General features: G+C 44.8%; 1 protein-coding gene across 2 annotated transcripts in view; it reads right to left on the reverse strand.

Annotated features, from left to right (window-relative positions):
* Nucleotides 1-23950, reverse strand: part of ARFGEF2 (ARF guanine nucleotide exchange factor 2) — a 112341-nt gene extending 88391 nt beyond the window's left edge. For both annotated transcript variants that reach the window (XM_008014616.3, XM_008014606.3), the window contains exons 1-3: nt 23642-23950; nt 6604-6634; nt 5848-5971 (exon numbers count right to left, since the gene is read on the reverse strand). In XM_008014616.3, coding sequence (XP_008012807.1) covers nt 5848-5971; nt 6604-6634; nt 23642-23762 — 276 coding nt within the window. In that variant the 5' untranslated portion in view covers nt 23763-23950. The remainder of the gene's footprint in view (nt 1-5847; nt 5972-6603; nt 6635-23641) is intronic.
* Between the last annotated feature and the right edge of the window lie 712 nt (nt 23951-24662).

The following is a 24662-nucleotide window of genomic DNA, read 5'->3' on the forward strand; positions in this document are numbered from 1 at the left end:
TTACTTATTTATTTTGAGATGGGGTCTCATTCGGTCACCCAGGCTGGAGTGCAGTGGCATGATCTCTGCTCACTGTAACCTCTGCCTCCCAGGCTCAAGTGATCCTCCCACCTCAGCCTCCTGAGTAGTTGGAACCACAGGTGCATGCCACTATGCCTGGCTAATTTTTTGTATTTTTAGTAGAGGCGGGGTTTCCCCATGTTGCCCAGGCTGGTCTTTAACTCCTGAGCTCAGGCAATTCGCCTGCCTCGGCCTCCCAAAGTGCTGGGATTAGAGGCATGAACCACTGCGCCTGGCCAGATATATACTTTAATAACAGTAACATGTGTAAATAAAGAGTTTTTTTGTAGAAATGAGGTCTCCCTATGTTGTTCAAGCTGGTCTCGAACTCCTGGGCTCAAGCAATCCTTCCACTTTGGCCTCCCAAAGCACTGGGATTATAGGTGTGAACCATCACGCCCAACTCATAACTTCATTTTATTTTTTGGAGGCAGAGTGCAGAGGCACAGTCCTGGCTCACTGCAACCTCCACCTCCTGGGTTCAAGTGATTCTCCTGCCTCAGCCTCCCGAGTAGCTGGGATTATAGGTGCGTGCTACCACACCCAGCTAATTTTTAGTATTTTTAGCAGAGACAGGGTCTCACCATGTTGCCCAGGCTGGACCTGAACTCCTGAGCTCAGGCAATCCACCCGTCTTAGCCTTCCAAACTGCTGGGATTACAGGAGTAAGCTACTGCACCCGGCCCTAACCTATAATTTTAAATTAAAGAAATATGAATATATTGGGAGGATCTCCTCAAAAATGGTTTTATTATTCACTTGAGGCCGGGAGTTCAAGACCAGCCTGGGCAACAAAGTGAGACCCAGGTCTTTATAAAAAGTAAAAAAAATAACTAGCTGGCTGTGGTGGCACATATACCTGTAGTCCCAGCTACTCGGGAGGCTGAGGTAGGAGGATTGCATGAGTCCAGGAGTTTGAGGCTGCAGTGACCTATGATCAAGCCACTGCACTCTAGTCTGGGCGACAGAGTGAGACCCTATCTCTAAAAAAAAAAAAAAAAAGAAAAGAAAGCTGACTGGGCACAGTGGCTCACACCTGTAATCCTAACACCTTGGGAAGCCGAGGTAGGCTTAAGCTCAGGAGTTCAGGACCAGTCTGGACAACATGGCAAAACCTTGCTTTTACAAAAAATAGAAAAATTAGCACGTGGTCCCAGCTACCTGGGAAGTTGAGGTGGGAGGATCACCTGAGCCTGGGGAAGTAGGGCTTACAGTGAGCCTGATCATGCCACTGCACTCCAGCCTGACAGAATGAAACCCGCCCAAGACCCTCTCTCAAAAAAAAAAAAAAATATATATATATATATATATATATAAATTGATATATTACCAGAAAAACTTGGAGACCACTTACTAGCTTAGACATGACTGACCTTAACCCTCTTTACACTTAGCCCTGACTGTGGGAAGGTGTGTAGCAGACCAAATGTTGGAGGAAGGGAAGACAGAATCTTTATCACTTGGTAGAAGCAAGACACAGGGGAAGTCTCCAGGCTTCTCCCAGTGGAGAGGAAGCCTGGGCTAACTGTGCTTACGGCAAATCAATCCCAGAAGCACCTCTGCCACTCCTACTGCTGCGCCAAGCTCAAAGAATGGCAGGGCACAGCACGGATGTATCTGCAGCTGGTTTCAATTCTGCCCAAACCAAACTTTACCCCCAGATATTGCCCCTCTACTTCCAAGACAGAGGTTACCTTACCCACACTGGGAAAAGCCAGTCAAACAGGCTTGGCAAGGGCAGCCACCAAGGGGAAGCACATTTTTTCCATTCAGTAGCCCAGGGAGCACCGAGTCACTTTCTCATGTCATAAAAAGGATGATTCATTTTGTATACTAAACAAAGAAATTCTAGTATACCTATTACATCTCAGAGAACTTCCATTCCTTTCTGTGTGTGTTTTTTTCTTTTTCTTTTTTTTAAGAGACAGGGTCCTGCTTTGTCACTCAGGCTGGAGTTAGGTGTTACCATCATGGTTCACTGCAGCCTCAACCTCCTGGGCCCAAGCAATTCTCCTGCCTCTGCCTTCTGAGTAAGAGGACTAAAGGTGTGCACCGCGCAGCCCAGTTAACTTTTTATTTTTACTTTACTTTGTAGAGATGGGGTCTCACTATGTTGCAAAGGCTGTTCTCAAATACCTGGCCTCAAGTGATCCTCTTGCCTCAAGGTGCTAGGATTACAGGCGTGAGCCACTGCACCCAATGAGAACTTCCATACTAAAAAGATAACCATACCCCATAAGACTAAAGATTCGCAGTGGCTGAAATAAGGCAGGGTGTCAGTGTTTCCACTTGAAATCATACACAGATACAAGGAGTTCCAGAAACAAACAATTTCTATTATTAAACAGACCAGAACCACACGGTTACAGTTAAGAGCAGGGGCCAGTTAAGAGTAGCAACCTTTTTCCAGAAAGGGCCACATACTAAATGTTTAGGCTCTGCGGGTCATTTGGTCTCCATTACAGCTACTCCGCTGATCACAGTAGCAGGAAGGCAGCCACAGATAATAAACGATAGGCATAGCTGTTGCTACGGACTGAGAGTTTGTGTCCCCCTAAAATTCGTATGTTGAAGCCTTAACCCTGCAATGTGATGGTATTAGGAGATTGGGCCTTTGGGAAATAATCAGGCTTAGATGCAGTCATGAGGGTAGGGCCCTCATGACAGGATTAGTGCCCTGTAAGAAGAAACCAGAGACCTAGCTCTGTCTCCATGACACAAGAGAACACAGCTGTCTGCAGCCAGAAAGAGGGTACCCTCACCTGGAACCAAATCAGCCAGTACCTTGATCTTATACTGCCCAGCTTTTAAAACTGTAACAAATAAATGTCTGTTGTTGAAGACATCCAGTCTATGATATTCTGTTACACCAACCCAAGCAGACTAAGACAGTTGTGTTCCAATAAAACTTTATTTGCAGAAGCAGATAGTAGGCCAAATTTGGCTCACGGGCCAAAGCTGATGACCCCTGGTTAAGAACACAGACACAGAGTCAAGAAGTCCTAGAAACCCACTGGGCACAGTGGCTCACGTCTGTAATCCCCAAACTTTGGGAGGCCTAGGCGGGAGGATCACTTGAGCTCAGGAGATCAAGACCAACCTAGGCAACTTGGTGAAACCCTTTCTCTACAAAAAATATAAAAAGAAAATTATCTGGGCGTGGTTGTGCATGCCTGTGGTCCCAGCTACTTGAGAGGCTGAGGTGGGAGAATCGCTTGACGTTGCAGTGAGCTGCGGTCGCGCCACTGCACTCCAGCCTACCTTGGACTAGGCTGGTCACTTCATTCCCTAAGCCTTGGTTTCTTTGATTCTAAAATGAGGACAAGAGTTAAGTACCTCAGAGGGCTGTCAAGAGGTCTATACACAGTACAGTGGATGAAGCATGCAGGGCCCACTACAGGCTAAGAGCTCAATGCATGTCAGCCACTGTTCTTAGAATGTCAATTACATTAATTATCAGCACTCCCTTCAAAAGAAAACCTTAACATGGGGAGAGAACTAAAATTCAACTTCTGCCAAATTTCCTCAGAACACATTCACAGCAAAAAATATTTTAGGATAGAAGTAGGACTGAAGCCTGCCATTTAACAATTCTTGGCTCACTGTATGTCTCACATAGGACAATCTGTACAGAATTACATCGAATAACAAAATGGTTTTGCATTTGGAAGAGTTGCTTCTGTGAAGAAATTCTCATCAATTCTCAAGTACACATAACAAAGAAGAGAGATTAATAGAGTAAATATTAGACCAGAGATGCCAAAAACGTGGCATGCCCACTGCCACTTTGCAGTCCTGTGCCTTGGTAGATAAAATCAATCAATCACAGCACTCTTTCTCAAGAAAGCTGGATGAGCCTCAGATACCTCTTCTACACAGCAATCAGAATACAGAATCTGGTCACCATTCCTGTTCCAGAAAGTGCTGGCAAACTGTGGATCACTTCAACATATTTTTAAAATTTACTAAACTTTATTCATTGATGTGGACTGCCCACTGAGGTCAAGAATAAATGTTCTTTGAGCCAGGTGTGGTGGTTCATGTCTATAATCCCAACTACTTGGGAGGCTGAGGCAGGAGGATTGTTTGAGCCCGGGAGTTAGAGGCTCTAGTGAGCTATGATCAAGGTACTGCACTACAGCCTGGGCAACAGAGTGAGACCCTGACTCGAAATAAACAAAAAAGAATAAATGTTCCTTGGGGTAATCAGAAACCTAAGGAGTAGGTCTTGGGCAAAAGTACAAGAATGATGGGCCACGAATTAAGAAACCCAAGTTATAGTCCCGTTTCTCGTATTACCTGTACATTACTGCACAAGTCACCTTAACTTCTCTACCCTTGCTTCTTCTTCAGTAAAAGGTAATTTGCAACAAAGTTACCTGCGGCTCTAAATACAGTCAGTTCTCATTATTTGCAGCAATACTTGCAAATGCACCTACTCACTAAAATCTATTTCTAAGCCCAAATCAATACTTCTGGGGCTTTTTTGGTCATTTGTAGACATGCGCAGAGCAGTAAAAAATTTGAAATCACTTGATGTTCATGTTCCCAGCTGAGGTCAAACAAGGCAACACTATGCCTCCTTGTTTCATTCTCCTACTGCAAACAAGTACCTTTTAAGTGGTGTCTTTAGTGCTGTGTTTTTTGCATTTTGGTGCTTCTTGTTGGTGATTTTGCTATTTACAATGGACCCCAAGTGTGTGCTGATATGCTTTCAGGGGTTCCTAACAGCAAGAAGGTAGTGATGTGCCTCATGGAGAAATTATGTGTGTTAGATAAGCTTTGTTCAGGCATGCATTATAGCACTGTGGCCCCTGAGTTCAATGTTAATGCATCGACAATAGATATTAGATAGTCTCTTTAAAAAGAACCACATGAAGACTAAAGGCTTGCAGGAACCTAACCCTGTAGTTCCTCTAGAAACAAAGATTCAATGTTTGCTAATTCAGTATGGGAGGTGACTTTATAGCACATAACTACCAAAAACAACAGATTCGACTGTCTCTATTTTTCTATTTGATATGAATTTTAATGCCATTAAGAAAGAGTCTTTTGAGACCAACTTGATCGAAATGGTGAAACCCCATCTGTACTAAAAATACAAAACATTAGCCAGGCATGGTGGCGGGTGCATGTAATCCCAGCTACTCGGGAGGCTGAGGCAGGAGAATCCCTTGAACCTGGGAGGCGGACATTGCAGTGAGCTGAGATCACGCCACTGCACTCCAGCCTGGGCAACAAGAGCAAAACTCAAAAAGGAAGGAAAGGGAAAGGGAAAGGGAAAGGGAAAGGAAAAGAAAAGAAAAAGAAAAGAAAAGAAAAGAGGTTGAGCCAGGTGCGGTGGCTCATGCCTGTAATCCCAGCACTTTGGGAAGCCAAGGCAGTAGGACTGCTTGAGGCCAGAAGTTTAAGACCAGCCTGGGCAACATAGCAAGACTGCATCTCTACAAAATGGAAAAAATAAGACAGACGATGTATAAAAATGCCTTTTGTGCCCATGTGTGTCAAATATTCCAATTAATGCTAAAAGTTTCATTTAGAAAAACATACACAAGACATGAACAAATAAGATATTTCTAGGGGAAACAATTCTGGTTTTAGCTGAAGAGCTCACACCTTTCTCTTTTCCCTCCCTCATGAGATCTCCAAAAAGAATACATCAAACTGCTCCTTTCTGTATCGCCTCTGAGAGCACTGAGTGCCAGGGCGGTCCCCAGCATAGTTCTGTGTAAGGACCAACTGTGGCTTGGAGAGAACCCCCTTGACAACGAAGTTGAAACATGGTACCTGCAAGCAGTCGAGGGATGTGCTGACTACCCGTGGGGACTTGGACTGGCAAGCTAGCTCGAATGGAAGAAAATACTTGTCAGCTTCAATGAAGTTTGCCTTTGGTGGTGCAGCAGTGCCAAGCCTAGGAGAAAAGCAAGAGAGGGTCGGGAGGAGAAATGAATTTCTACACCTTACTCTAACTTCCCATTCCACCTGCAACCATTTAATTAAAAGTGCCTGCAAACAATATCCTGGGGCTAGACATTAAAAGTTGAACACATATATTAGGAAAAACACCACTAAAGTGCCACATGCAGAGAGCAAGTTCTCTGATTGGCATGCTGAATTAACAACATCCTGGACTGAATCCTGGTGGCAGCCACGCCAGAGCTATACTTCTGAAATGTGACTAACTGGCTTCCTTACTATGAAGATCAGGAGGAGCCACTCATGGAGCAAGCTGTCCTCATGCCTAAGGAAGCATGCCATACAAGAGACAAGGGCTTTGCGTCTTCTGTCAGAAAAGATACAACAGCATTACCTCAATCTTGATCCTTCCCTCCAAGTATACAAATACTGAGGCAGTAGCCTGTGAACCGAGCATCAGTTCAAATATATACAGAGTTGTGCTGTGTGCCTAGTACCATGCTTGCAGAGTGTGTGCCACCTCTGAGGATTAGAAATATGAGAAAACAAGCAGAGAAAGGGGCTCCCCGAGTTGCTACCTACTCCCTTCACACCATATCTCAGCAAGGAGGTAGTGCTATAGCTTACCTCTGCTTTTCTATTTCTGCTTTAATTTCATCTGGTAAGGAAGGAAGAAAAAACACATTAGGAACATGCAACATTTATGTAAAGGAAAACTTTACTAAAATATATCTGGAGACCATTGGAAAGAATGTTAATGAGATGTTTAAATACAAAAATGCTGATATGAAGTGAAAGAAATAATTGTAACAGCAATAATAATAGCTAACACTTACATGGAGTGACTGGCTAGGCATTACTGTGAGTATGTGTTTTAGCTCATTTAGCCCTTACAACGATCCCATGAGGTCCATACTATTATAATATCCATCTCACTTAGAGCAGGGTTTCTCAGCCTTGGCACCACTGACATTTGGGGACGAAGAATTCTTTGTTATGAGGCTGCCCTGTGCACTCTAGGATGTTTAGAGGCATCCGGGCCCTCCACTCACTGGATACCAGAAGCACCCCGATCCCTCTGCCATCTTGAAAACCAAAAACGTCTCTAGACATTGCCAAGTGTCTCATGAGCAAAACTGCTCTTGATGAGAAGCAATGATTCTGATGAGGAAACCAAGGCAGAGCAGGGTTAGGTAACTTGGCTGCTGTTGCACATCAAGAACTGGGGAGCCAGAATTTGAACCGAGGCTTTCTGGCTCTACAGCCCATGTTCTTACCTGTTTCCTGTTCTGCAGAATGCATGTTCATGACAGTTAGCTGACACAATACCATGGTAATATCACAACCTCTCAACTGTGTGCAAATATGCATAGAAGACCGGAAACTGATATAACAAAGTATTGAAACGCATAAAATACTGAAAGTTGTCTAAGTAGTGGGACCTACTGATATGACATTTTCTATGATAAGCATATATACTTCTTCTTAATCAGCACTTCTAAAAACAATTATAATAAAATATACATAACCTACAATTTACCATCTTTTTTTTTTTTTTAATTTATTTATTATTATTAAACTTCAAGTTGTAGGGTACATGTGCACAACGTGCAGGTTTGCTACATATGTATACTTGTGCCATGTTGGTGTGCTGCACCCATCAACTCGTCATTTACATCAGGTCAATTTACCATCTTAACCATCTTTTAAGTTTACAATTGAATGGCATTAAGTACATTCACATTGTGCTAAGTAAGGCACATGTAATTTTTTTGAATTAAAATTAATTTTAAAATCTTAACCACAGAGGTTACAACTACACTGGCAGAGTTACAGGAATAGCGTCATTTTTCAGAAATCACAATCTCAGAGATAGTCTTATTTCCAGGAAAACAAAGTTTTGTGCCATTAAAACAACAAAACACCCTGTCTAAATACACAGAATTCCCCCACATCCACTCAGTTGAATGTATTTCTACATGTTAGACCCACAAACCCACGTACTATCAAATCAGACATGGGAAGGTTTGTTCTCAATACCATGTATTCAGATCATCTCCAAAAGGCCACCCTCCTTTACACAATCTCTAGAGAGCCAGTAGTGTGAATATGGCACTAGTCATCCTAGCAACCCCAGGACATAGTACTGAAGGTTGCAAATTTCCTTTTCTTAGATAACTCCATTCTAGGCTCAACTTGAAGATGTGAAAACCAAGTAAACTGACTCACTGAAAGTAGTAATTTCTAACCTTCAAGCCTGACTTTGTAGATCTTATTACACACATAAGAAAACAGAAGAGAAATGCCTAAATAACTAATAGCAACCATTTTGCTCATGGACCATAAGGGTTGTGACACACAGGGTCAGAGAGCTGTGTGGCATGGATCTTGCCCCTCAGGGAAAAGAATTCACAAAGGAAATGCTCCAGCTTCCACTAGCAGAGGTCCATGAAGTTGTGGGAGATCCAGCCCGTGAGGCTGGCAGCCATGCTATCAGCTTTCAGAAAGGCTCTGCTTGGGTGACAAGATATGTCACTCTGTGACATGCCAGCTGGGTGCTCCTGTCCAGACTCAAATGTAAGTTTTCCTTCCAATCACTGTTACCTTGTTAGAGTCAAGTTTAAGTCCTAAACCTATCTGAAGCAATGAGGTCTTTGCTAGAGTTGGTGCTGGCCTGTGAGCTCTAAAACAATCTGTTCTGAAATGCCACTATAGGCCAGGCGCAGTGGCTCACATCTGTAATCCCAGCATTTTAGGAGGCCGAGGCGGGCAGATCATGAGGTCAGAAGTTTGAGACCATCCTGACTAACATGGTGAAACCCCATCTCTACTAAAAATACAAAAATTAGCCAGGCGTGGTGCCACACACCTGTAATCCCAGCTACTCAGGAGGCTGAGGCAGGAGAATCCCTTGAACCCGGGAAGCAGTAATTGCAGTGAGCCGAGATGGTGCCACTGCACTCCAGCCTAGGCGACACAGTGAGACTGTGTCTCAAAAAAAAAAAAAAAACAAAAACATAAAACAAACCAAACACAAAAGTTACACCAACTACAAAGGCCCATGGAGGCCAGGCGGGAAATGTCAAGAAAAAACACGGTGGGTGTAAGATCAAAGAAAGACAGGACCCCCTCTCCACCCAGTACAGGAAGGGGTGCGGCAGCTCCTCAGCTCCAGCTGACTGGAATCTTTAGAGTCCCTGAGCCCACAGGTGCTAACTGTTCTGATTTTTCCAGAGGTTGAAATCCAGATTTTAAGTGAAAGCTCTGATTGCAATTCAAACACCTTCAATTGTTTTAAAATCATATTAAATAGAAAAAATAAGATCTGGTGTTCGATAGATCAGTATGATGACTACAGTTAACATTAACCAACTGTACATTTCAAAATAGCTAGGAAAGAATAATTCAAATGTTCCTAATGTAAAGAAAAAATGAATATTTAAAGTGATGGATATCCCAGTTACCCTGATTTGACTATATGAAAGCATCTAATTATCAATGCACTTGAAAAATATGTACAGCTATATGTATCAATAAAAAATACATTTAAAAAATATTATGGCTTAAATAAGACTGGTTTGCAAGCTGCCTAGCTCTGAGGTTACCAGTTTGCCAATTCTGCTTTAAGGGATGGAGAAGAGCCGAGGAGAGAGTGCTTCAGTGGCTGCAGAAAAGTACCTGCAGGGGATAAAAGTGGCTTTGTAAGGACTGTGACCAGTGCTATAAGGACAAAGCATCAAGTTCTCTATAAGCAAAATGTTGTCCAGCCAAAGAACAAAGAACTAAAGAGCCAGAGGACTGAAGTTCAAGGCCAAACTCCATTATAAATTTTATAGATAAAAATCAAGATCCACAGAGGTTACAAGTTATTAAGTACTGGAGATGGGACTTAAACCCAGAAAATCAGGCTCCAGAGTCTGTGTTCTCCTGGACACCTTGACTCTCAAATAAGCATATGGAATTACTCTGTAAACTATAAATGCAGAAGAGTTTAAATGTGTGGTTTTCCTAGCACTGATACCAACCATGAATGCTACAACCATGGTTCAAAACACTGGTGTTTTACTACTCTGTGAACCCGTACAGCTGGGAAGGCTAGTTTACAAGCCTTCTGAAATCTCCCAAACCCCTTTTCCAGCCTGGCATGACCACAGCAAAGGTAAAACCCGGTTTTAGAATGGGAATGAGCAAGGGTTGACAGGACTGACAGCAGCAGCAGTGCAGGGCACAAGGATCGAAGACAGCAGCCCTCTCCTGTGACCAGGAAAGAGTTGCTACCTGGAAGAGTAACCGCAGAAACCCAAGAAACTTCAGTTGCAAATCCTATGTTCACAGATTTTCTTTAGTTTTCTAAATTTACCCTTAAGTATTCCCACAAGAATTAGGAATTGTTGTGCTTTCTAAACTACTCTTTGTTGAAGAAAAAAAAGTCTTGAGGCCAGTCCCCGTGGCTCATGCCTGTAATCCCAGCACTTTAGGAGACTGAGGCGGACAGATCAGTTTAAGCTCAGGAGCTCAGTTTAACCTGAGCAACATGGTAAAAAGACTTAGATTCCATCTAAAAAAAAAAAAAAAAAAAAAAAGAGAGAGAGAGAGAGAAAGAAATAAAGACACTCTTGAAAAGTCTTCTCCACTAGGCCCAGTAGGGGCCCAGATAACAACAGCATCTTTGTAAGGGATGGGAGGAAGCCCATGGAGGGGCTGGGAGAGGGTGGCCTGACTCAACTTTTCCTCGGACAGATCACTCTGACTGCTGTGAGGATAAAGAGGAAGGTAGCCAGGACAGAAGCAGGGAAACCAGTCAGGAGGTTACTGCTAATAATCCAGGCTAGCAGCAATGGAGGCCTGGAGCAGGACAGAGCCTCTGCAGGTGGAGAGAAGGCACAGTCTGAAGCACACCGGCACCTTTTGTTTTTGTTTTTGTTTTGGAGACAGAGTCTTATCCTCTCACCCAGGCTGGAAATGCTCAAATAGCAGTAGTCTCATATAGTCCAACCTAAAAGTAGGGTTCTTGATATATTTGGATAATGCAATCTTTTTTTTTTCCATTAAAAGAGGAACAATCCCATCAAAAAGTGGGCAAAGGATATGAACAGACACTTCTCAAAAGAAGACATTTATGTGGCCAAAAAACATATGAAAAAAAGCTCATCATCTCTGGTCATTAGAGAAATGCAAATCAACGCCCGATGTGGTGGCTCATGCCTCCAATCCCAGTACTTTGGGAGGCCGAGGCAGGCAGATCACCTGAGGTCGGGAGTTCGAGACCAGCCTGGCCAACATGGAGAAACCCCCGTCTCTAGTAAAAATACAAAAAAATTAGGCGGGCGTGGTGGTGCATGCCTGTAGTCCCAGCTACTCAGGAGGCTGAGGCAGGAGAATCACTTGAACCCTGGAGGCGGAGGGTGCAGTGAACTGAGATCATGCCAATGCACTCCAGCCTGACCAACAAGAGGGAAACTCCGTCTCAAAAAAAAAAAAAAAAACAAAAGAGAAATGCAAATCAAAACCACAATGAGATACCATCTCAGGCCAGTTAGAATGGAGATCATTAACAAGTCAGGAAACAACAGATGCTGGAGAGGATGTGGAGAAATAGAAATGCTTTTACACTGTTAGTGGGAGTGTAAATTAGTTCAACCATTGTGGAAGACAGTGTGGTGATTCCTCAAGGATCTAGAACCAGGAATACCATTTGACCCAGCCGTCCCATTACTGGGTATATACCCAAAGGATTATAAATCATTCTACTATAAAGACACATGCACATGTATGTTTACTGCAGCACTATTCACAATAGCAAAGACTTGGAACCAACCCAAATGCCCATTAATGATAGACTGGATAAAGAAAATGTGGCACATATACACCATGGAATACTATGCAACCATAAAAAAATGAGTTCATGTCCTTTGCAGAGACACAGATGAAGCTGGAAGCCATCATTCTCAGCAAACTAACATAGGAACAGAAAACCAAACACCGCATGTTCTCACTCATAAGTGAGAGTTGAACAATGAGATCACATGGAAACAGGGAGGGGAACATCACACAACATCACACACTGGGGCCTGTTGAGGGGTGGGAGGCAAGGGGAGGGAGAGCATTAGGACAAATACCAACTGCATGCTGGGCTGAAAACCTAGATGATGGGTTGATAGGTGCAGCAAACCACCATGGCACATGTATACCTATGTAACAAACCTCCATGTTCTGTACACGTATCCTAGAACTTAAAAGTGTAATAAATAATTTTAAAAAAAAAAGGAGGGAGAAAAAGGAACAGGGAAGAAGTGTGTGTGACAGGTGCCTCACAGACAGCATGGCACAGCCTGATGTGGCAGAAAGAAAAGATACAGGTGTGAGACAGAGCTGGGTTCAAGTCCTGGCATGGACATCTATTAGCTGAATGATGCCAGGTGGGTTATTAAACTTCCCTGAATCTTTTTTTTTTTTTTTTAATGAAGTCTCACTCTGTTGCCCAGGCTGGAGTGCAGTGGCACCATCTTGGCTCACTGCAACCTCCATCTCCTGGGTTCAAGCAATTCTCATGCCTCAGCCTCCCAAACAGTTGGGACTACAGGCACGCGCCACCATGCCCGGTTAGTTTTCGTATTTTTAGTAGAGACAGGGTTTTGCCATGTTGGCCAGGCAGGTCTTGAACTCCTGACCCCAGGTGACCCACCCACCTTGGCTTTCCAAAGTGCTGAGATTATAGGCATGAGCCACCGCGCCCAGCCAACTTCCCTGAATCTTGATTTCCTACTCTAAAAAATGGCAGTGATTAAAAAAACTCAGGCCCACATGCCCCAGAAACCATAACTAGGCACCGAGAGTGCAGATAATTCTCTTGACACCGCCATGAGAGAAGTCTTGGCGGTGACTAAGGCGGCGGCTGGCACACGGCAGGTGGTCAATAAATGTCAGTTCTCTTGCTCTTATTTTAAAAGAAGTCAATATTAAAGCAAAATCTCTAGTGCCATCCATGGGATCAAGCAAAGCCAAGGGAAGAGGAAAATGAGTGGAACCCTAATGATGATGATGATGATAGCTGACTCACTGATTGCCTCCTAGTGGCAGGTGCTCATTCAGTCCTCACCACAACTCAGGGAGGCAGGAACACTCTAATCATCCACAACTGTTTTACAGGTGAGGAATCTTGAGCACAGGGAGGTTAAGCCACCTGCCCACATCACAGCCAGAAGTGCTACTCTGCAGTCAGGATCCATGCCCAGGCAGTCTGTTGGAGGGCCAGCACTCCTGAGCCACTCAACGATGACAGAAGGAGGAGGACGGTGCAGGAAGAGGCGTATAGGGCACAGCATACCTGTTCCACTTTATTGCGCCACATCTTAACAGGTGTTGCTTTCCCAACTGCCAATGGGGCAATTAGCAACAATTTCCAGGCTGGAAATGAGGGAGACTGGAGCAGGGTGGGTCAGCTGCAGCTGAAAAGCCACGCTGTCTTTGTGGGAAATCCTTTCGGGATGTTACCGCTCGGGTCACACACCTCCATTCATCAGCACCTCTGACACCGGCTTGCATTCTCTCTTCCACTCCCAAGGCAAGTCCAACAATGACCAACACCAACCTCAAATCCAGCACTGCCCAACAATCCCATCAGTGGCCAGTGCCCCCAGATCCCACAGTAACCCTTCAACCCTCCTCATCTGTCTGTCGCAGGCTTCCCCCTACAGAAACCAATGCTGCCCCTCAATTCCTTCAGCTCCCAGTCACCTGCCACGTCCTCCTCCACTCCAAGCCAGCCTGGTGAGGCTGGTCACACTGACTCTTGTCCTCATATATTACTGGGGCACTTCCAGCTCCTTCCTCTTCTCTCCTTCCAGCTCCTTCCTCTTCTCTCCTTCCAGCTGACCCTCTCAACTGCTCCCGGTAGAACCTGTCTCTGGCCTGTCAAATCTTGAGATGGCCAACCTCTTGGCTTTCCTTTTTCCTCATTTTCCAGGGTAGATCCCATTAGCAGGGCTATTATCAGATGACACGCAATCAACAGCCTGGACGCTCTCTGACCTTTAGACTTAACTTGTGGCAAAATCCCAAACTTAGATTGTACTAGTGTTCTCTTTTCACCTGTCTCCGCCTAAGCAGACCTCTGACAACAGGGCAGGTTGGCAGGACTACAGAGCCCCAATTACCCATCACGAATGAAACGTGAAATGCCACCCAGTAATTTGGTCACCTCTCACTCTCCACGATGGCTACTGCACATTTCTCCACCCTCAACGGCCCATCTCTCCCCTCCCGATCATCACTGTTCCGCTGCCATCCTCTTTACTCACATCCAATGGAGTGGCCTCCTACTTCACTCAGAAATTAGAAATGGGCACAAGGAGACTCCCTCAGCTTGCTGTTAGCAAACCTACAACCTGACCTACTTCTGGCCTGCTCTCTGCTCTCTCCTGCTATAAGGGAGTGGGTGTCCAACCCCTCCACCCCTGTCATATCCCATCCCTATCTGCCTTCTCAGGAACTTCACACTATCCATAATATCTAGAACCTGATTGAACAGTGATGATCCCTTCTTACCACACTAGGCCACCACCATCACCCTAGACCAAGCAACCGTTATCTCCCACCTGGGCCATCACAATGGTCTCGTAACTGGTCTCAATGCTTCAGCAATTATCCTCCCTTCCACCCCACAGCTTTTCTTAACAGCAGCCAGAGGGATGCCCTCAAAATGTAATTCAGATCACATCACTCCTTTGCTCAAAATGCTCCAGTAGCTTTCCATCCCACTCCACGTAAAATTAAAACTCTAAAACTTGGCCTCCAAACCTCTACGTGATCTGGCCCCTGCTATACCTTTGCTCTCACCTTCTACCACCCTGGCCCTGGCCTACTTGCTCGAACACACCAAGCAAATTTCTGTCCCAGGGCCTTTGCAGGAGCTATTCCTGCTCCTGGGAATGCCCTCCCTCCCCCTAGACATCTCCATGGCTCACCACCTCACTTCCTTCAGATCCCTGCTCCGATGTCCTCTTCACGATACTTCCTCACCACCTAATACTGCCACCCCCTTGTCGCCCTGTATCTCCTTACCTGCTTTTTCTCTCACTTTACTCTGATGGATCTTTCTAGTCTTTTTTCATAGTATTTATCACCCTTGACATACTATGTATCAGTTCATTCCCATCTTAAAAAGAGGCAGCATCCACCCAGCTGGGTGAGTCAGCAATCGGGGAGTCAAGCTTATCAATCCTCTTTCCCATGCTCTTACTCGCTCCATCACAAGGTTTTGTTGGCTTCATCTTCTAACCAGGATGGAAATTCATTTTCTTTACTCTATTTCTATTGTCACCACTAGTCCAGGCCACCAATATCTCTCAGCTAAACAATGGTAACTGCCTGCAATGGTTTGAATGTCCCCACTAAAACTCTGCTGCAAATTAATTGCCACTGTGATGGTATAAGAGTGGAGCCTTTAAGAAGTGATTAGGTTACAAGGGCTCTGCCCTCATGAGTGGACTAATATGTTACTGCGCAAGTGGGCTTCTGATAAAAGGATGAGTTCAAGCCCCATTTCCTCTCTCGCCTTCCGCCATAGGATGACCCTAGCTAGATACTAGTGCCATGCTCTTGGACTGTGAGCCAAATAAACTTCTGTTCTTTATAAATCGCCCAGTGAGTAGCATTCTATTACAGCAGCACAAAATTGACTAAGATGGTCTCTTCATTGGTTCCTTGGCAATCCCTCTGGTCTTCCCCTAAGATGTTCTGAACACAGTGGTCCAAACGATCGTTCCAAAATAACACACCTGGTCATCCTAACACCTGCTTTCTGGTTTAAAACTCTTCAGTGTCAGTCGGGCACGGTGGCTCATGCCTGTAATCCCAGCACTTTGGGAGGCCGAGGCGGGCGAATCACGAGGTCAGGAGATGGAGACCATCCTGGTTAACATGGTGACACCCTATCTCTACTAAAAATATAAAAAATTAGCTGGGCGTGGTGGCGGGCGCCTGTAGTCCCAGCTACTCAGGACGCTAAGGCACGAGAATGGTGTGAACCCAGAAGGCAGAGCTTGCAGTGAGCCAAGATCGCACCACTGCACTCCAGCTTGGGCGACAAAGCGAGACTCCATCTCAAAAAATTAATTAATTATAAAAATAAAACTCCTCTGTGTCATCTCACTGCTTCTAACCTAAAAAATCAAACCCCTAGCCATGACCTCCAGGCCTTGCATGTTGGGGTCTTGGCCTACATCTCTCACTCCATCTCCACTCTCTGCTCAAGTAAGGTTCCAACCACACACTGGCCTCTTTCAGTGTCCCCAACAGCTGTGTTCCTCTCTGCCATAGAGCCTTCACTCAGGCTGTTCCCTCTGCTGAAATGCCTCCCACCCCCAAATACTTAATTCTCAATGACTGATGAGTGAGACTTCCTCAGGGAAGTCTTCCCTCACCCCTCTGTTAACTGCCCTTGCAGAACCAGGTATCTCTCCTTCAGTACTTCTTGGGTTGTTATTATGACCTAGAGGGCATATCCTCTGAACAACGCCCATCTCCCCCATTCAACTGCGAACTCCTTCAGAACAGGGTCTTTGTTTGTTTTGATCCCTCTACATCATGACATCAGGGGTGATATCCAAATAAATATCTTCAGAATAAATCGGGCCTGGTTTAGTCAACAGGCAAAAGGACTATATTCAGAACACAAATATACACTGACCACTCCCTAGGGCGGAAGGAAAACTTAAGAATTTTGTGTCCTAGCACAACAAGGCTGTTCTCACAAAGGTATAAAACCTAATAAAATATCAAGCCAGAAGGCTTATTTACACCCAAGACACTAAAAAGAAATGAGCTTCCCACTGAAAGATTTCAGAAATGAATCAGCAAATGCAAAACTATTTTTTCTAGGATAACCTTGCTCGAAAGAAAGTCAAGTATTTTCCTGGCAGGCCCCCTAAGCCTGGTGAAACTGGCGAGAGCTAAACACAGCTCTGAGCTATTTATATAGGACACTCCATGTTCTTGCTGATTAAGTACACATTTTCACAAGTTCACTCTTTTTCATGAAGAATGGTCTTACTGTTTTCCCTAGCACTGCTTGCAGACTCTCCCCTGAGATTTACAAGCACAGGATAGAGCTCTAAATTCATTCTATCCAACCACTGCTTCTTTCATGCTGGAGACTTGCAAAAAGGTCTATAAACCAACTAATAGGCAAAGCAGAGAAAGGCAAGCATTCAATTCTTTTTCCTTTAAAGACTGCAACACTGGCTGGGCGCGGTGGCTCACGCCTGTAATCCCAGCACTTTGGGAGGCTGAGGCGGGCGGATCATAAGGTCAGGAGATGGAAACCATCCTGGCTAACACGGTGAAACCCCGTCTCTACTAAAAATACAAAAAATTAGCCGGGTGTTGTGGCGGGCACCTGTGGTCCCAGTTACTCCAGAGGCTGAGGCAGGAGAATGGCGTGAACTCGGGAGGCGGAGCTTGCAGTGAGTCAAGATCTCGCCACTGCACTCCAGCCTCGGTGACAGAGCGAAACTCTGTCTCAAAAAAATTAAATTAAATTAAATTTGAAAAGATTGCAACACCAATGCCTCTGAATTTCAGCAAGTCATCTATTAGGTGCCAGGTACTGTGCCAGTTACTTACTGAACAGTTCATTTAACCTTTGCAATAATTCTGTGACGAAAGTATTATTATCGTTACCACCCTGGAAAACTGCAGCCCAAAGAGGGATCACTGGACTATCAATAAGCAAATCAAAGTTTCAAACTCTCAATCAACTCTCTGCCAATTCTACATACAAATGCTTTTAAATAATCAACAACAATCCAGTTTTTTGATGCTGCTTCTAGACAGAACCTCCTCCTGAAGAATCCACAGTGGTTTCCAACAAAAAGTAATCTTCCAGGGTCCTGAGTACTGTTATTTCGCAAAATTTTTATGATACACAGCACTTGCAAACAAAATGTAAAATCAAAACATTAGAATTTGCTAAAATTAAAGGCTTTTTTCTTCATTTCAATTTAAAGTCTTATTATGTCAATTTATTTATTTTTTTTTATTTTATGTTTTTTTGAGACAGAATCTTGCTCTGTTGCCCAGGCGGGAGTGCAGTGGCGCCATCTCGGCTCACTGCAACCTCCACCTCCCGGGTTCAAGCGATTTTCCTGCCTCAACCTCCCGAGTAGCTGGGATTACAGGTGTGCGCCACCACGCCTAGCTAATTTTTGTATTTTTAGTAGAGATGGGGTTTCGCCATTTTGTTCAGGCTGGTCTTGAACTCCTGGCCTCAAGTGATCCGCCCGCCTCGACCTCCCAAAGTGCTGGGATTACAGGCGTGAGCCACCGTGCCTGGCCATGTTATGTCAATTTAGAGATTTTTTTTTATTTTTCAAATTTCACAGTAATCCTCATGATGAGAATGGTTTTTCTGAAAACACAGATGTCCATATGATAAATGCCCATTTGTATGTTTTATACACATCCATATACAACTAAGATTTAGGAATATACTTCCTTAACTGGATCCCTTAACAATATTTAAAGTTAAAGTCTTTTCTACCTTTAAATAAACAAACAACTCCCAGGAGCCACTCCTTCCTCCTCTTTACAACACAACCAAACTCTGGGAGAGCTGTCTATGCTCACCATCTGTTTCCTCACCTCCCAGGCCTCGACCCATGCCAGTCTGGTTTTCACCTCCATCACAGCACCAAAACAGCTCAAGTTAAGGTCACCAATGACCCATCTGCATCCTAAATCCCATATGTTAAACGGAGGAGCAAATCTAAGAATGGATGTTATGATCTATGTGAAGCTACATCATGTGCTGCAGCTACGTTTCCCCACCCAGCTGTGTGGATACCGGCAAGCTGCTCTCTTCCTTAGCCTTGGTCTCCCATTGCCTGCTGTACCCAAAGAAATGAATCACAATCCAGAATTAATAACAGGTCACAACTCCAGAATTAATAAGAGGGAGTTTACTGCTGATGAAGAGAGATCATCAATTAGAAAAACGGATTAACTCCAGCCTGGGCAACAGAGAAATCTCATCTCTACTAAAAATAGAAAAATTAGCCGGGTGGGTGGTGCGTCCCTGTAGTCCTAGCTACTTGGGAGGCTGAAATGGGAGGATCACCTGAGCCAGGGATGGAGAGGTTGCAGTGGGTTGAGATCGCACCCCACCACTGCACCCCAGCCTGGGCCAGAGAACAAGATCCTGTCTCAAAAAAATAAAAAAGAAAGAAAAGAAAAACTGAGTAACTCAAATGAAGCTTATGTGAAATCAGCTCTTTACTCTCATTTCCTTCTTTCCATTAGCCCCTAATTAAAGTAAACCGAGCATATATGCAGTAAAAACCTGAAGAAAAGAGCTGTTATCTTTTGGACTCAAAGCTTTCAAATATATCTCAAAATTCAGCTATAGAACATACGGTCTCTTTCCTGAAACTCCACTGTGGTATACTGATTGTTTTAAAGACTCCATGAGTATTTTATACATAAGAACTTTCATAAGGAGAAGCAAGAAAACTTGGTAGTTAACAGTTAAGATCTTGGACTATGGAGTCAGATTGCCTGTGTTTATACCCTGGTTCCATCACTTACTGAGTTACCCTGGCCAACTTAACTTCTCTGGGGCTCAGTGGGAATGATGATAATGTGAGAACTAAATTGCATGAAAAGCCCATGTTACTATCTCTGGAACTCAGAAATGCTTAGTACATAGTAGATATCACACAGATATAATACGACATGTGATCTTTAAAAGTCAATTTCATATGAAAATATGTATGTTTACTATTCTTTTTACATTTTCTTGATAACGGTGGAGAATAATGACAACTAGTAATTATAGAGCACTTAGCCATTACTTAGCACTTTTGTGTGAGGGTCTTACTCTGTTGCCTTGGCTGGAGTGCAATGGCATGATCTCAGCTTACTGCAACCTCCACCTCCTAGGCTCAAGTCATCCTCCCACCTCAGCCTCCCAAGTAGCTGGGACTACAGGCATGAACTACCACATCCAGGTAACTTTTGTATTTTTTTAAGATGGGGTTTTGCCATGTTGCACAGGCTGGTCTCAAACTCCTGGGCTCAAGCAATCTGCCCACCTTGGCCTCCTAAAGTGCTGGAATTACAGGCATGAGCCACAGTGCCCAGTCATAGATACATTTTTCCATATCGAATTTTAAAATAGATTATCCTATTAAGCCTCCAAACTTCATATAGTTTAAGAGCAGAAATATAACTTAAGAGACATCATGGGAGAAGATGAGTCTTAAATAAGACAATTATAAAAGGGAAGTTTAAGAATGTAATTATATTCTCCAACAGAGGGCTGAAAGGTTGAAGATTATTAATATATATCAAAGTTTTATTAACAAGGTAAAGAGCAACAGTGTCCCTGGGGCGATGAACACTCTCATAGGCTCTCTTGATTTCTCCAGATAAAGGTTGGAAGGAAACTATCCCCTAATTGCACAGTCCCTATCTATGCTTTTGGTATATAGTGCAGATGAATAATTGAGATTACTCCAAATCTGTTCCATCACGATTATCACAATTTTTACAAGGAACAACCCCTGTCTTCATTGAGTTTAGTAAGTTAATACTCCAACACAGCCTTTCAATCATGTAATTACATTCTTATTTATTGCATCTACAAACCAAATAGAGCAGTAAGTCATTCCTGAACGAGGAAACAAGGTAAAGAACATCAAACCAGAGTACTTACAGCTCCTGTGGTTTGTCACAGCTTAAAATAGTAATAAAAAACAAATAGTAATAGCAGCAAGCATTTACTGAGCACCTACTACATGCCAAGTGTTCTGTACATGTCAATTAACTTAATCTTTACAATAATCCTATGAGGAAGGTATAAGATTAAGTAACTTGTCCAAGATCACAAAGGTAGCAAGTGGAAGGCAGGAGGTTTAAACACAGAAGTCTAGAGTCCCAAAGAATACACTCCTAGCTAACATCTACACTATACAGCCCCTGCAGCCCTGATCCCCTCCCCCAGTATGCCACAGTTGGCGGAATCATATCACAGAAGCTGTTTCCTGTAAATGCTCTTTATCATCCAAGCATTTCAACTTTGAGCCGTCATTTACAGTTCCTCTTATCACAATTAACAACAATCTACACATGGTAATCTCTAAAATACCACATAGCTGCTCCTTATATACTGGCTCGTTTCAGCTATTTTTCCAAATTTCTCTTTCTTTTTTTTTTTTTGAGACACAGTCTCGCTTTGTCGCCCAGGCTGGAGTGCAGAGGCGCAATCTTGGCTCACTGCAAGCTCCGCCTCCTGGGTTCATGCCATACTCCTGCCTCAGCCTCCCAAGAAACTGCGACTACAGGTGCCCGCCACCACACCCAGCTAATTTTTTTTTGTATTTTTAGTAGAGACGGGGTTTCACCGTGTTAGCCAGGATGGTTTCGACCTCCTGACCTTGTGATCTGTCCGCCTCGGCCTCCCAAAGTGCTGGGATTACAGGCATGAGCCACCGCACCCGGCCCCAAATTTCTCTTCTTCAGTGGGACTACTGGACACAAGACTGGGCCTTGAGAGGCAGAGTGAAACAGCACCAGGCATTATGCTATGTGTTCTACTCTAAGTAAAAGCAATCATTTCTATTTAACAGCAATGACACACAATTATTCTCTTTAAAAAGATGGTCACTTAACATTATGCATCGGTTCCCTTATGATAGTTCCTATTATGCCGTCGGCACAACCCCAATTTGTGATTCATATAACCTGTAGTCAAATTACTCCCTATCTAGGCCATTTCTTACAATTCACTCCTAAAAACTGAAAACATGCATTCCACAACTTGCATCAGCAAAATTTGAACTTCTGAACAAAGATACAATCTGAAAATATCTACTAAATTCTCAGCGTTAATGGCCCTTTATGATCCAGGTGACATTTTTATAAGTAGGTTCCAATAATGTGATGCACACTTTGGTAAAAATTTTATGTTAAGAAGTTTTCTGAAGAGAAAATAAAAACTATTCTGCCAAATAACTATTTTGAAACCTCCACAACAATATTGAGAGGATAGAGTCCAGGCAGATTTCAACGTGGAGTTATAAATATCAGGCTCTTGCCTAACTAACAAACTGCTTTGCAGTGCTTATCCCACATTGCTGATAAAACAATACCCAACAGTTAGCCTTGGTTATTGTAATAGAAAAGCTTTAAAAATCTAAATCTCAGTAAATTCCTTCCACTGATCCTGAATTTCATGGACTAGCAACTGTTTCCAGATTATCTAGACTGCCACCTCTGCATCAATAGTTGGCCCCTGAGGGAATTTCAGGCCCCTCTGAGAATCTGATGAAAGCAAGGGACCTTCTTCCCAGGGAAGTGCAAAGTTCACCAGCCTATTTCTAAACGCCAAAAGAACACTACTCTATACTTTGTAGCAATTGAAGGGAGAAAGGTGATAACAATCTCAAACTCTGTGACTAAAAATCAAACTTTCCATTTGCTCAATTTGTTAGGAAAAACAGGTCTTTACAGATTCCAAACCAAAGCCGTTGGGGCAGTGAATTAGTTGAAGACAGCTCTGGTCAAATGTATGGATTCTCCCACCAAGAACTCTCTTCTGAAACTCCACATGGTGGATAGTTCTTGCCTTTCAGTACTCAGCTCAAATGTCACCCTCTCGGAAAAGATTACTTTCCTGACCACCCTATGGAAAGCAGTCCTCAAGCCCTCTTTATCACATCTTGCTCTTTTATTTTCACAATAGTATTTATTAGTATTCCAAAATACCTCATCTATTGTTTTATTTAATTATTTTGTCTCCTCTTTTCGAGTATAAGCTCCATAGGGGTAAGGACCATGTCCGTCTTGTTCCCCACTGAATTCTCAGTACCTGGTATGCAGTGGGCACTCGATAAATATTTGTTAAACGATTAAAACTGAAAAAATAGGATAGTGATTTTGGTATCAATTACCAAGCCTTTATGAGTTAGAATTCTCTTTCCATAATCCGAGGGTCCATTCAATTAGCAAATATTTATTGAGCACCTACTGTGCGCCGGGGATACAGCAATGAATAAGTCAGACAAGTATCTTTGCTCTAAAGGCCTTGTATTTTAGTAGACTGCTAGGAATAGGCAGATGTCTTGCTCACTACAATGACTGGGAGATCCAGAACACCCTCTACAATCGTTTCTTGAGGGAAAGAGCTATGGGAGATCCCCAAACGAAAGGAAAACATTCTCCAACGGGCCCTTCTAAAACAAGAATCAGGGGTTTCCCTAAACCAATTGGACGGCTCTTCCTACATGCTCTGTTCACCTAGGGGAACCCCAATTAGCAGAGCTCAGGTAACGAAAAAACTTGGGGCAAGGGCTACAGCTTCTAGGACTTGGAGGTGGTGAGGGGAGGAACCAGGAAACAGGGCGACAAGGAATCGTGGCAAAAGTCCTGAGTTGGAACCCTGAGGAACAAGCTCTGGTTGTCACCAACTTGCTAGGTGACCTTGGCCCAGTCCCGAGCTGCCCGGGCAACACTTCCCCTAGGGGTATAATGAGGAGGAGGCCAGGAGGGTGGAATTCGGGATCGGGGGGAAAGCGGAGGCCAGGAGGCCGGGCCAAGGCCGAGTAGGCTAGGGCAACGGCCGGCGTGCTGAGGCCAGCGCGGGGCCGGGCGGGAGGGGCTCACCCACCGAGCGCCACCTGGCAGGCCCTGCGCAGCTGGGAGTGCTGGGGCCGCTTCACCTCCTTGTCGGCTAGGATCTTCTCCAGGGCCCGGGACACGAACATGCTCTTGGTCTGGCTCTCCTGCATGGCCCCGGCCCGGCGGGGGCTGACAGCCCCGCGGGCGGGCGGCGTGAGCGAGATGGCGAGCTAGGCTGCGGGCCCGGCGTCCCGGCCGGCACCGGCCGCGTCAGTCCCCGCTGCCCCGTCAGGAAGCGACACCTCGGCCCCACGGCGCCGCCATGTTGGAGCGCGTCACGTGACCACGTGACTGGCGAGGCCGCTACGGCCGCCACGGCCGCCTAGCGTCCGTTGGCCCCGTGACCCCCAGAGGGGCGGAGCCTACGGCTGGGGGCGGAGCGGAGTCAGGCGGGCGAGAGACAGAAAGCGAGGGTGGAGGGAAGAAGAGAAGGTGGGAAGGGGGGCGGGCATGGGCGAAGGGTATAGGGGACGTAGGGGCTAAAGAAAGGTGAAAGGGAGGAGAGGTGGTGATGGAGATGAGAGGAGAGAAGCGCAGGGTAACAGGAGGTGAAGGGGAGCACGAGAATGGAGATGACGCGGTAAGAGAGGAGATGAGGAGGAAAGGAAGGGGAACGAGAGGACTGGCAAAGAGAACGGTGACAAGGAGAAGGGGTAAGAGGAGAAGGCGAGTAGGAAAGAAAAGAGGTGAGGGAGCGAGGACTGGAAGCTGGTGAATGAATGAGAGGTGATCGGGAGTAAGAGGCGTCAGGAGGAAGGAGAAAAGAGATGAGAAGGCGGCGGCGGGGGAGTTGGGGAGGCCCGGTGCGGCGGCTCAGGCCTCTAATCCCAGCGCTTCCGGAGGCCAAGGCGGGAGCATCGCTTGAGCCCAGGTGTTCGAGACCAGCCTGGGCAACATAGGGATACCCTTTCCCTACAAAATAAAAAGTAAAACAGCCGGGACTGGTGGCACTGCTTGTGGTCCCAGCTACTCGGGAGGCTGAGGTGGGAGGATCACTTGAGCCTCGGAGG

The sequence above is a fragment of the Chlorocebus sabaeus genome, chromosome 2 (genome assembly GCF_047675955.1).
Source record: "Chlorocebus sabaeus isolate Y175 chromosome 2, mChlSab1.0.hap1, whole genome shotgun sequence".
In the NCBI taxonomy this organism is placed as follows: Eukaryota; Metazoa; Chordata; class Mammalia; order Primates; family Cercopithecidae; genus Chlorocebus; species Chlorocebus sabaeus.